This window comes from Penicillium expansum (genome assembly GCF_000769745.1).
Source record: "Penicillium expansum strain MD-8 chromosome Unknown contig22, whole genome shotgun sequence".
Lineage (NCBI taxonomy): Eukaryota > Fungi > Ascomycota > Eurotiomycetes > Eurotiales > Aspergillaceae > Penicillium > Penicillium expansum.
The window spans coordinates 1-10,830 of record NW_015971435.1 but is presented as its reverse complement, the minus strand read 5'-3'; the positions used below and the strand labels follow the sequence as shown (position 1 = coordinate 10,830).

At 47.8% G+C, this 10,830-nt stretch overlaps 2 protein-coding genes across 2 annotated transcripts; one reads left to right on the top strand and one right to left on the bottom strand.

Annotated features, from left to right (window-relative positions):
• Positions 1-859: 859 nt before the first annotated feature.
• PEX2_007750 (C2 domain protein) lies at positions 860-4,788 on the top strand (the record flags this gene model as incomplete). The annotated part of the gene is made up of 5 exons (XM_016738052.1): positions 860-1,225; positions 1,278-1,313; positions 1,371-1,745; positions 1,802-3,289; positions 3,352-4,788. 5 exons carry the CDS (start codon positions 860-862, stop codon positions 4,786-4,788), a joined length of 3,702 nt encoding a protein of 1,233 aa, XP_016594578.1.
• Positions 4,789-5,889: 1,101 nt separating this feature from the next.
• Positions 5,890-6,873, bottom strand: PEX2_007740 (uncharacterized protein; the record flags this gene model as incomplete). The annotated part of the gene is made up of 1 exon (XM_016738051.1): positions 5,890-6,873. The coding sequence occupies one exon, from the start codon at positions 6,871-6,873 to the stop codon at positions 5,890-5,892; it is 984 nt and encodes a 327-aa protein (XP_016594577.1).
• Positions 6,874-10,830: the final 3,957 nt, after the last annotated feature.

Below are 10,830 nucleotides of genomic sequence, written 5' to 3'. Positions count from 1 at the left end.
ACCATATCATCATCTTTCTCCAGCAGCTCATACATCATTGAAGCGCTTCTTCTCGATCATCCCACTTCATTATCCACCTTATCGTCGCAAGATGTCTCAAAGTTTTTACCAAACCTTTCCATATGTTCGCCTACCTCATTCACCAGCCTGATTCCTATTCAATCTGACTTGCAGATATAAATTGAGAGATAGCCGAGTGTGTTATATTAAGTTGTACGTAGGTAGGTAAGAAAATAGCCAAGATTGACACATTGAAGTCAATTGGTTATTCATGATCGATGACATCATATGCTATATTACACCTATTCAGCTGGAATTCATCCCTGTAGCCAAGGGAAATACGAGCAAGGCTGGCAGAAACAATGAATAGTGTCCCAAATTTCAGACTCGGTGCATTTACTTTGGATTGTCAATGGACAGCTTTTGAACAGAGTATAAGTGGGAGCTATCAACGCCAAGACCGGGATTCCGCTGAGAAAGGCTGAGAGAGACAAACAGCAACCCCTGGCAAGGCCCAATCTAATATTGACATACAAATGTGGGGTGGAAATAGCAGTCTTTGTGTGTGCACCTGCAATTTGATAGGTGGGTGATCTCTTGTATCATCGTCATAGCCCCGTTTCCCAGGTCAATGACGTAGCTCTGGGGAGAGCTTCCATCATCCCGTCGATCTTGAGATTTTCTATATTTCTCTACAATTCTTAATCTCTTCGCTCAATTTCTCTCTATTCTCAGGGTGATGTTGAGAAGGTGCACTCGTCTTCCACAACGTTGCACAGTCAGAACGAATTAACCCTGTAGCTACGAGAAGAGAAAACCGAAACCCAATTCAATTTCCTGTCATTCGCTGGCCTCCAAGATGGCTACAGGTCAGCAGCCTAAGTCTCCCCAAAGTCGTCGGGTTGGGGAGCATTGGAGTGGTGCCAATCCCATTCCCACCATTAGTAACTTTATGCAACATGTCGATGCCGAGAAGAAGGAACGCGATCGCAGAATAGACGAAGAAAATAAGGCCAAGAAAGAAACGGCTGCACGTGTAAAGGCGCAAAAGGCATCTGGAGAGCAGGCAGATCAAGGGGATAAAAAAGATGGAGATGTTGTCGCTCATAAGCCACGCGAAGTCTCCCAGGCCAAGATGCGTACTGTGACAGATCCGACCACGGGCAAGGATATCGGTGTTGAAGATCAAGACGAGACATCTATGGAAACTGTTAAGAATCCAATGGTATGTGGGATTATCTCGAACAAATCATGAATGGGGTCTAATGCACTCGCAGTTGACGGTTCCGAATGCAAATCTTGGGAAACCCACGGTGAGTTGTCTATAAAGAGTATCGTTCATCGGGACCTATTACTAAGATATATCCCAGACTGTCCAAACAAGTCCCGATCAAGATCTTGCAGAGTACAAAGAAAAACAAGATATCACTGCGCCCCCCGATCCCATTGCCGAAGGTACAACCTCCGATGTTCCCATTCGAGGAGAGAAGACGAATGTGCTGTTCCACCCCACTCCAACTGTTTCGTATCAGCCCATGTTTGATTCACTACAAAAGCGCGCAACGAGCCTTTGCATTGGGATACCTATTGCCATAATTATACTAGGGCGGATGTGCGGAGGATCTCTTTGGGGCCTTGTTCCCTTAGCCGCATGCATCACGAGTGGAGTATGGCTATGGATGCAGGAGGTCATTCGCAGTGGCCGAGCAATGGAGTGGAGCAGTGAGAAGCTTCGTGGCCAGATGGTAAGTTTGCTATTGTATGATCTTGTTGAATAATATAAATACTGACAGCTCAAAAGGCCACTGCCAATCTCCTTCCCGAATCCGTCGAGTGGATGAACAGTCTCCTCGGCGTTGTGTGGGGACTCGTTAACCCAGAGATGTTGACACCTGTGGCCGACACGATCGAAGATATCATGCAAGTCTCTGCACCCAAGGTTGTGGAGAATGTTCGCATCGCAGAAATCGACCAGGGGAGCAACCCACTCCGCATTCTGAGCATGCGGGCTCTCCCCGACGATCATGTGCAGAATTTGAAGGACAACATCCACGAGGAAAACAGAAAGAACAAGGACCCACAGGAAGCTGCTGCTGCCGAAGAAGGAGGGAGTTATTACAACATGGAAGCCTCCTTTGCCTATCACGCAAGCCCAACTGGCCAGAGTGCCTCGTCAAAAGCACGCAATATGCACATGCAGCTAGTCTTCTACCTGGGTATTCGAGGCTTGTTTGGTGTGCCATTTCCCGTGTTTGTGGAGCTGATTGAACTTGTCGGGACTGTCCGCATGCGATTCCAAATGATGCCCGAAGCACCGTTCATGAAGGATGTGACTTTCACTTTAGTCGGCATTCCCCACGTCAGGGCTGGCTGCATGCCAATGTTCCGGACGGGAGTGAATGTTCTGAATTTACCCTTGATCTCCAACTTCGTCAACTCCGCCATTAGCACAGCGTGTGGCATGTTTGCAGCTCCCAAGTCAATGACCATGGATCTTGGCATGATGTTGACAGGAGATGACATCCACAAAGATACTTTGGCTCTGGGTGTGATGTGGATTCGCATTCACCGCGCTGTCGGCTTGAGTAAACAAGATGCTCGCGGCAGCGAAGGTGGTGGTAGTGATCCATACATCAACCTGTCCTTCTCGAAGTATGGCAAGCCCATGTATTGTACGCGTGTGATTACGGATGACCTCAACCCAATTTGGGAAGAGACTGCCGCCCTTCTCGTGACACCGGAATTAATCAAAGCCGATGAAAACTTGAGCATCGAGCTCTGGGACTCTGACCGCAACACCGCAGATGATATTGTCGGAAAGGTCGAGCTACCTATCCGCGAGATGCTTCAGCATCCCAGTCAGATGTATCCCCAGGTGTCGAAGCTTCAGGGTATGGACGAGGGCAGTGAAATGCCCGGTCAGCTTCATTGGGAAGTTGGATACTTCGGGAAACCAAAACTCCGCCCTGAGCTGCGTAGTGACGGCAAGAAGAAAGACCTTCCTAAAAACTTGAGAGGTGATCCGACCTTTGAAGACGAAAAGGGAGCCATCAACAACGAAGAAGAGGATGCCGTCATGCACACACCACCTGACCCAATCTGGCCTAGCGGTATTGTGCACATTGTTGTGCACCAGATCGTCAACCTTCAGCTTGCCAATATCAAGGGCAGCGAGGGGAACCGCAAGGGCAAGGAGTATGAGCCGGCGAAGCCATATGGTGAGAACACAGAGGAGGAAGGCGAGGATCTTCCAACGAGTTACTGCAAGGTTTTGTTGAACGATCAACTGGTACGTATCCCTAGATACATACGCTTCAGCTCCAAGCTCCAAGTACTAACAGCATTCTTCAGATTTATCGCACTCGTGCGAAGGCTGTAAGCTCCAAGCCTATCTTCAACGCAGGAACTGAACGATTTGTTCGCGACTGGCGCTCAGCCGTCGTGACCATCACAGTCCGAGACCAACGCTATCGCGAGCATGATCCCATTCTTGGCGTGGTCCCCCTCAAGCTGTCTGATATCATGCAAACTAGCTCACAAGTGACCCGCTGGTATCCCCTCGACGGCGGTATTGGGTTTGGACGCATCCGCATCTCTCTTCTATTCCGCCATGTGGAAACCAAGTTACCACCTACAATGCTTGGCTGGGATGTTGGCACCTTTGAATTTGTTGGACAAAACATCACCGCGAAGGAGTATGGTCGAAACAGTAAGATCAAGCTGCGCACCGGTGGCAGTATTGGCAAGGTCACCCGACACAAGTGCCACATGCAAGGCAGTGATGCAGTATTCGATACCTCCGACGAGACTTTCCGCGACTCATTGCGCATGCCCGTGAAGCACCGATACCGCTCCCCGATTGTGTTCGAGTTCCATAACCAGGGCAAGCGAAGCGCAGCAGCATACGCTGTTCTCTGGCTCCAACATCTTATCGATAACGAGGAAACAGAAATTGACCTTCCCATCTGGACGACAAAGATGGGTGCTCGGTTGACACAAAATTACGTCACGGAGCAGAACTGGAAGGCCAAGGAAACACCCGGACTTGAAGACTTGACGGAGGTGGGACGTTTGCAATTCCGATGCAAGTTCTCGCCGGGCATTGACGAATCGCACGAGCGTTTCGTTGTTGACAACGACTCCCGTGAGACCTTCGAGACCTGGGAAGCGTGTCTGTCACAGGGTGTGCGTTCCCGCACCGTTGATATCGAAGTTCCTGCAGAAGTACAGGAAAAGCACGAGCAGTCTTTGATCGACGGACGAGATATCTTGAAACAAGCCTCGCCCGCTGAGCGTCAGCGGTGGGTTGATCACAACGGCCAAGACTGGAGTGGCGCGTTTGGTCAAGACCCGCGTGCCTACACTGATTCCATCGGACGCAAGGTCGCTGAACCTGGTCGGGACCAACCTCGTCATGACCCGTACACCCCTCCCCCGCTCAATGATCACGCTTCTCGTCGACACAGTTTCCAAAATGGACAGTATCATGACGAGGATACCTCAGAATCAGATGACGAGCTTGAGCCCTTGACCAACGGGCCCTCGACAATTAGTGGCAGTGCTGGAGCTGGGTCGTCTTTGTCTCAGAGCAATATGAGTACCAGCCAGGTAAACAGGGCGAATAAACACAGTGAGCAACGACAGCAACGTGGTATCATGCAGTGGCGGCCTGCGCGGAATGCTACTTTCGCCAAGAATGAGGCCAAGTTTGCGCTCCAAAAGATGAAGAAGAAGATCGGAGTTGGCGGTCTCACTGGTCGCGAGCCAGATGTCGAAACAGAGACTTGACGACGTATGAATTGTTTCTATTTGTTTTCGGCGTTTTATGTTTCATTTGCATTTGCATCAATCAACTGTACAAAATCAACATCCGTTATTTACAGTTTAACCACGAAGAGATATTGAACGCTCATGGCCATCATTCACTACCACCATGTACCTTTTGTATGCGAAGCCTATGAGTGGTACACAATTTCGTATCTTTTGGATGTTAAATCTTCTCCCACGGCTATTGATGTTGGCAGGATTGCTGCCGTTCCGCATATATTGCCCACCAAAAAAACTCATCTCGGATAGGCCTAGAAGAAAATCTGCAGAGCGGAAGCGACGGGGTCGCTGGTCCCACGGATTCAAGAGATGAACCAGGAGCAAACCTGGAGCACAATAGTACCCGTGAAACCGGCGGGTCTAGGAGGTATAAGAAAGCGAAGCAAAGGCGGCGCCAGAATCGCAGGGAATAATGTAAATGAGGATGAGTAATGATAGAATGTGTACAGACGATTCAGATGATACTATTATTTTTCATTTGCTCTTATACAGGTTCAATTCCAGGCTCGAACAAGTATGAGAGGTCAAATTAGGTCTCGATATTGATATATGAACAGAGCCCCTATATCTGTAAGACTACGAAGATCTTGACAGATATCCCAAAGATAATGTTCAATCGTCCAGGACAAGATTCCCTGTCCCAGGATATTTCGTTGCCACTCAGAAACATCCGGCGAGATCCGCTATTGTGAACACGAAACAAAAACTTTCATGACACCTGTAAAGGTAGGAAAGACCAAGAATTGGATAAATTTTGCGGCCACTCGCTATTTTGTTTTGCGGTGCCTTATGAGATTGGAAGTGCATACAATATGTATACATCGAAAGGATCCATGGATATAATGCATAGAAGATAAGATGCTAGAACCACAGCCAACGAAAAAAAAAGGAGCGCAGATGCGCGAAAGAAAAATCGGATAACCCCAAACAGCGCCTCTATACAACATGATTCATGAGGAAATTACTCCGTGTATGCATCGCCATTATTATGCAGCAAAAAAATGGCGGGAAAAAAAGGAAAAACAATAAAAACATCAGCCATAGAACCATGAAGACTGCAAATTAATGACTGGGCGCAAAGTCGGTGGAGACTCGGAGAGTCTCAGATCCCGAGTTGCCCTGAGCCGCGTGCAACAATGAGACATTCTCGGACCCAAAATCATTCGAGGCCTTATCGCCAGACAGATCGACCGGCCCAAGAGTCCATTTCCATTCCCTGCGGCGCTTAGCCCGACCCTGCATTGGAGTCTGCGGCGTAGACGAGCCATCAGCCTCAAATCCATCCAGCAGAGCCACCGCGCGAACCTGTCGCTCTGTCCGCATGGTGCGACGTTTTTTGCGCTCCATCTTTGAGAGCGAGGACCCGCGCACGCCTTCATCGGCACTAGTGTCATCCGAGGTACTTGTCTCCGATAATGAGGGGCTAGAATCGGAGGTCTCTTTTTCGCCTTCGAGGTTCTGGAAGGGGGCGGGGCGTGTCTCAGATGGGGAATTGGAATTGGTGTCTGCCTCGGCTTGCACTGCCTCCTCCTCCTCCGTCACAAGATCGAGATGCTGCGCAGTGTAGCGTTCTGTGCGAATTTCTTCTTCCAGTGGGTACCGGTAGCTGACTTGTTTCTTTGCTGGGAAAAAGACGCGACGGGTGCCTGCGCCGTTGGGCCCATTCCCGCCCGCTGATATGGAGCCTGATCGTCGCCGGGCGGAAGGTTCTAGTGGGGAGTTTCGTAGAATGCTGCGCACTCCGATGGGGAGTTGGTAGGGACTTCGGTGGTTGAAGATATTATTGTTCGGGTGTAGTATGTAGGGGGAGGACGGTTTGTTGTAGCGGGAGGGTTTGGTGGGAGAAGTTGCGGATGACGGGGATGCGACTTCATAGGCATTCTTGAAGGTATTTCGAACAGTGGGGGATGACGCTGGCGCTGCTGCGAAGGAAAAGGATAGGCCAGTGGTTGAAGTGCCAAACGTGCGAGGAAGAGAGGTGGTTTGGAGGGTGAGTTTTGGTCGGGAGGTTATTGTGCTTGAGGCATCTGGCGACAGACACGACATGATGAAGAGTATAGAGAAATTAGAATGATCAAGTATGTATCATTGAAGATCAAAGAGAGAAAAAAAAAAAGGTCGAGATATGTTTGGCGGGGTTGAACTAAGAATAGAGGAGGTTGGCGCTTGGATGTGATGAAAGATGCATGTCACAGCGAGATTAGGAGAGATTCAAGAGATTAAGACGATTTAAACATATTAACTTTGGAGTATTTGACACATTTCCATGGTTATTACCCCATAATATACTCCGAAGGACTCCGTTACAAAAAGTTAAGAGCAGAGATTTCTATCGAGACTCAAGTGGATGCGTAACTATCGACGCCACCATCCACACTATCTTCGTCTTTTCTAATTTAATGTACGAGTACGGTGTACGAAAGACGGCATACAGGACGGAGGACGGAATTAACAACTATTTTTTTTTTAATTATCTACTCCATAGAATAGTTTAATAGGTTTAACATTTAATATAAATAAAATCAGAGTGATCAGGATCCGAAATAATATCTCATCTATAAAAAGAACAGGCCCGTGGGTCTCGGATCTACATCTATATGGGTACGTACTTTGGTGGCAAAGACTAAAACAGGTGATTGTACTCCGTATGTTGTAGAGAAACATTTGAATCTATATTGAACTATGCTGTATACTGTTGAATTTCATTTTGAAATATTTCTTTGTATCTACTTTGTCTATACATGTGTAGTACCGAAGATCAAAGCCCCAATCTAAAACCTTGTCTAGTATATCACACGTGACGGCCGCAAGCATCAAAGAGGGGTTTTCTAGGCTATGATTGGTAGGAAAAAAATTCACTGGTGATGTTGGATATATTATTGTTGGGGCAGTGTGACATGAACTCCACCTATGTTGTAGTGGTCTTAACGACCTTTTCTATGTTGTATGTGACATTTCCCACTTTGGTAATGGCCATTCCGGAGGAAGCCTTAAGGGTATGATCGACCAGGACAAGGCAGCATGGGGTCTTTAGGTGTGGAGATGTCTAAAAGAGAGAAAACAGCCTTGGATATATTTGTTTATGAGAACCAATCAACTTCGAAATAACCTGTAGCTGCCTTATGCCGGTTATACATAGAAAAAGTAGCCCTTCTCCGCCGTTTTCTGCTATCTACCTTATAAATCTTGAGAAGAGAGAAGATATCTAAAAAAAGGATGTATCAAAAGACATAAAATTAGACTGCCAAAAAGACTACTAAAAAACCAAAGAAAAAAAATAGAAATAAAAATAACCCCAGGCAACAAGGCTAATAGTGCTAAGCCATCGACGCCACACACACACCAGCCACAAAAATGGGTTCCAAACTTGGGAGTTGCCTTGGGTTCCTATTCTCAGCTGTTTTCGGCTTCGGGTCTTTTACCAGGCACCCGAAAATCAACCTTGGAAGTCCTATGGATACAGCTGAATCAGCTCAAAGCTCATGGCTGCACTAGTGCGGAACGACAGTCGAATCATCCTCCACTTGGTGACTCTCCCCACTGTAACCTAGGTACCACCCTTTAACTAACCATATCCAGGATTATGACTGTTTCTATGCCTCAGTCTTTGAGGTTGAGCAACCTGAACTGAGGTCACTTCCCCTAGCAGTTCAGCAAAAGCAGATTGTGGTAACCTGCAACTACGAAGCCCGACGGCGAGGTCTGCATAAGTTGCAGCTCATCAAAGATGCCAAGCGCATCTGTCCCGATGTGGTAATAGTTCTAGGTGAAGACTTGACCAAGTTTCGAAATGCCTCCAAGGAGCTTTATATGCTGGCTCGCTCCTTTGTCTGGGGCGGCCGCGTCGAAAAGCTAGGCTTTGACGAGCTCTTTCTCGACGTCACGGAAATGATTGACTACAACATTGGCGTGCTGAATCAAAATGACTTGATGAATTCATATTTCCATCTTGATCGAAAGGACCCGACCGTTGGGTTTTCCTACGATGCCACTCGCTTCCAAGGATCAACCTTCCCCGCAATAGAGACAGCCCCCGTCGCTCAGAAAGATTTGTCTTCGTTGGAAATGAGGTTGCTCGTTGCCTCTCATTTACAGGGTCATATACGGAGTAAGATGGAGCATCAAATGGGCTTCACGGCTACGGGCGGGATCTCAACCTCCAAACTCCTAGCAAAGTTGGTCGGTAATGTTCACAAGCCCAACGGCCAAACGACTCTTCTGCCGCCATATACGGCCACCGAAAATACTACTAGCAACGTGTTTCAGTTCCTGGATGATCACGAGATCCGGAAGATTCCTGGAATTGGTTCTCGCATTGCCCAGAAACTGATTTCCCATATCACAGGGCAAGAGAACGTCGACGAGAAAATCACAGTCAAGGATGTCCGCCAGTTCTCTGGCATGGGCCCATCTTTACTGGACAGAATCCTTGGTGGGCCAGGCTCAGTGAAAGGGATCGGGATGCGCATGTGGAGCATTCTCCATGGTGTAGATAATTCCGATGTCCTCGAGGGTCGCAATGTGCCCACCCAGATCAGCATCGAGGATTCTTATGGTCGGTTAGATACCCTTGAGAGTGTACGCCGGGAGCTAGTAGTGTTGTCGCGAAGCCTGATCCGCCGCGTAAGAACCGACCTGCTTGATATGAGTGATGACACTGCCCCCCAAGGGAGATGGCTTGCTCACCCTCGCACTCTGCGGTTGTCGACCCGTCCAAGACCTCCGCCAGACTTGGGTTCTACAGGGCGTACATACAACTCCAATCGCATATCTCGCTCAGCGCCTCTGCCACCCTTTATTTTCAACTTGGATGAGAACATCGATGCATTGGCCGAGCGGCTGGTCCGGGAAAGTGTTTTCTCTATGTTCCGCAAACTACATCCCGAAAAGGCTGGCTGGAACCTCGGTTTGTTGAATGTTGCGGTTACCAATATGGTGGAGACTGCGGGGGATCAAAAGCAACATAGTGGACGAGATATCGGGAAGATGTTTCGACAGCAGGAGACAGTACTTAAGGATTGGACTGTGCAAGAACCCGATCCCTCATCATCTGATGTGCGGTTTCCCGGGGGTTCCCCTGAGATACAATCACAGTCAGACGATGGCTGGGATGACGCCGAACCCTTGGGGAGTGTGGACTGCCCTATATGTGGGGTGTTAATCCCACATTTTGCCCAGTTGGCACATCAGATCTATCATTCTGAGAAATAGACATGGATCTATTATTCGGCAGCCTTGAATGCCAAGCGGTCGGAGGCTTTTGATAGGTTAATAGTGGCTTGGCCCTGAGCCACTTACGTGTTTGTACAAAATATTATGTACTATGTACGAAATACTATGCAGGGCAAACAAAGACCCTGGCGGTTTATACTGATTGACTTATCTATGCAGAGACAGGTTAAGATATTTTACGTCAGTTGTATATATTTGCCAGCGTATCGCCCATGGATCTTAATATCTGCCAAGCATATGACAGGCAATATAATTGGATATTGTAATAAAAATAGGTTTATCTCTCTCCACTAAAGAACCAGAGGAACCAGAGAAACCAGTCTCTTATATTAAAATGCATTAAATGCACTAAAATGGGAACTGTTTCAGTCCACTGCCAAGGCCTCTTTGGGATTCCTAAGCCCTTGGCATAGGAGCACTGTACGGCTGAGCCCGGATTATCTGATCCCTCTTTCCTTTCCATCTACTTTGCTTGGGATTTGTCTTAAGCTTCTTATTTCTGATTTCTGATTTCTTAGTCCTTCGTTAATTCTCTCTATTTTGATACTTCTCTACTTGACCCTTAAAACCCCAGGTGGACCCTGAAATTTTCCCTTGCCACTCAGGGCCCTGGAAACTCTATTGAAAAAGACCGGGGAAAGGACCCTGAGATTCAGATATTGCCATGAGGTTTTCTACTATTCTGCCCTTAATCGGTGCATTTTCATCGTTCTTTCAACAAACACAAGGTAAATAACACCCAACTTCCACTTGGACCCTGACCCCCCCCCC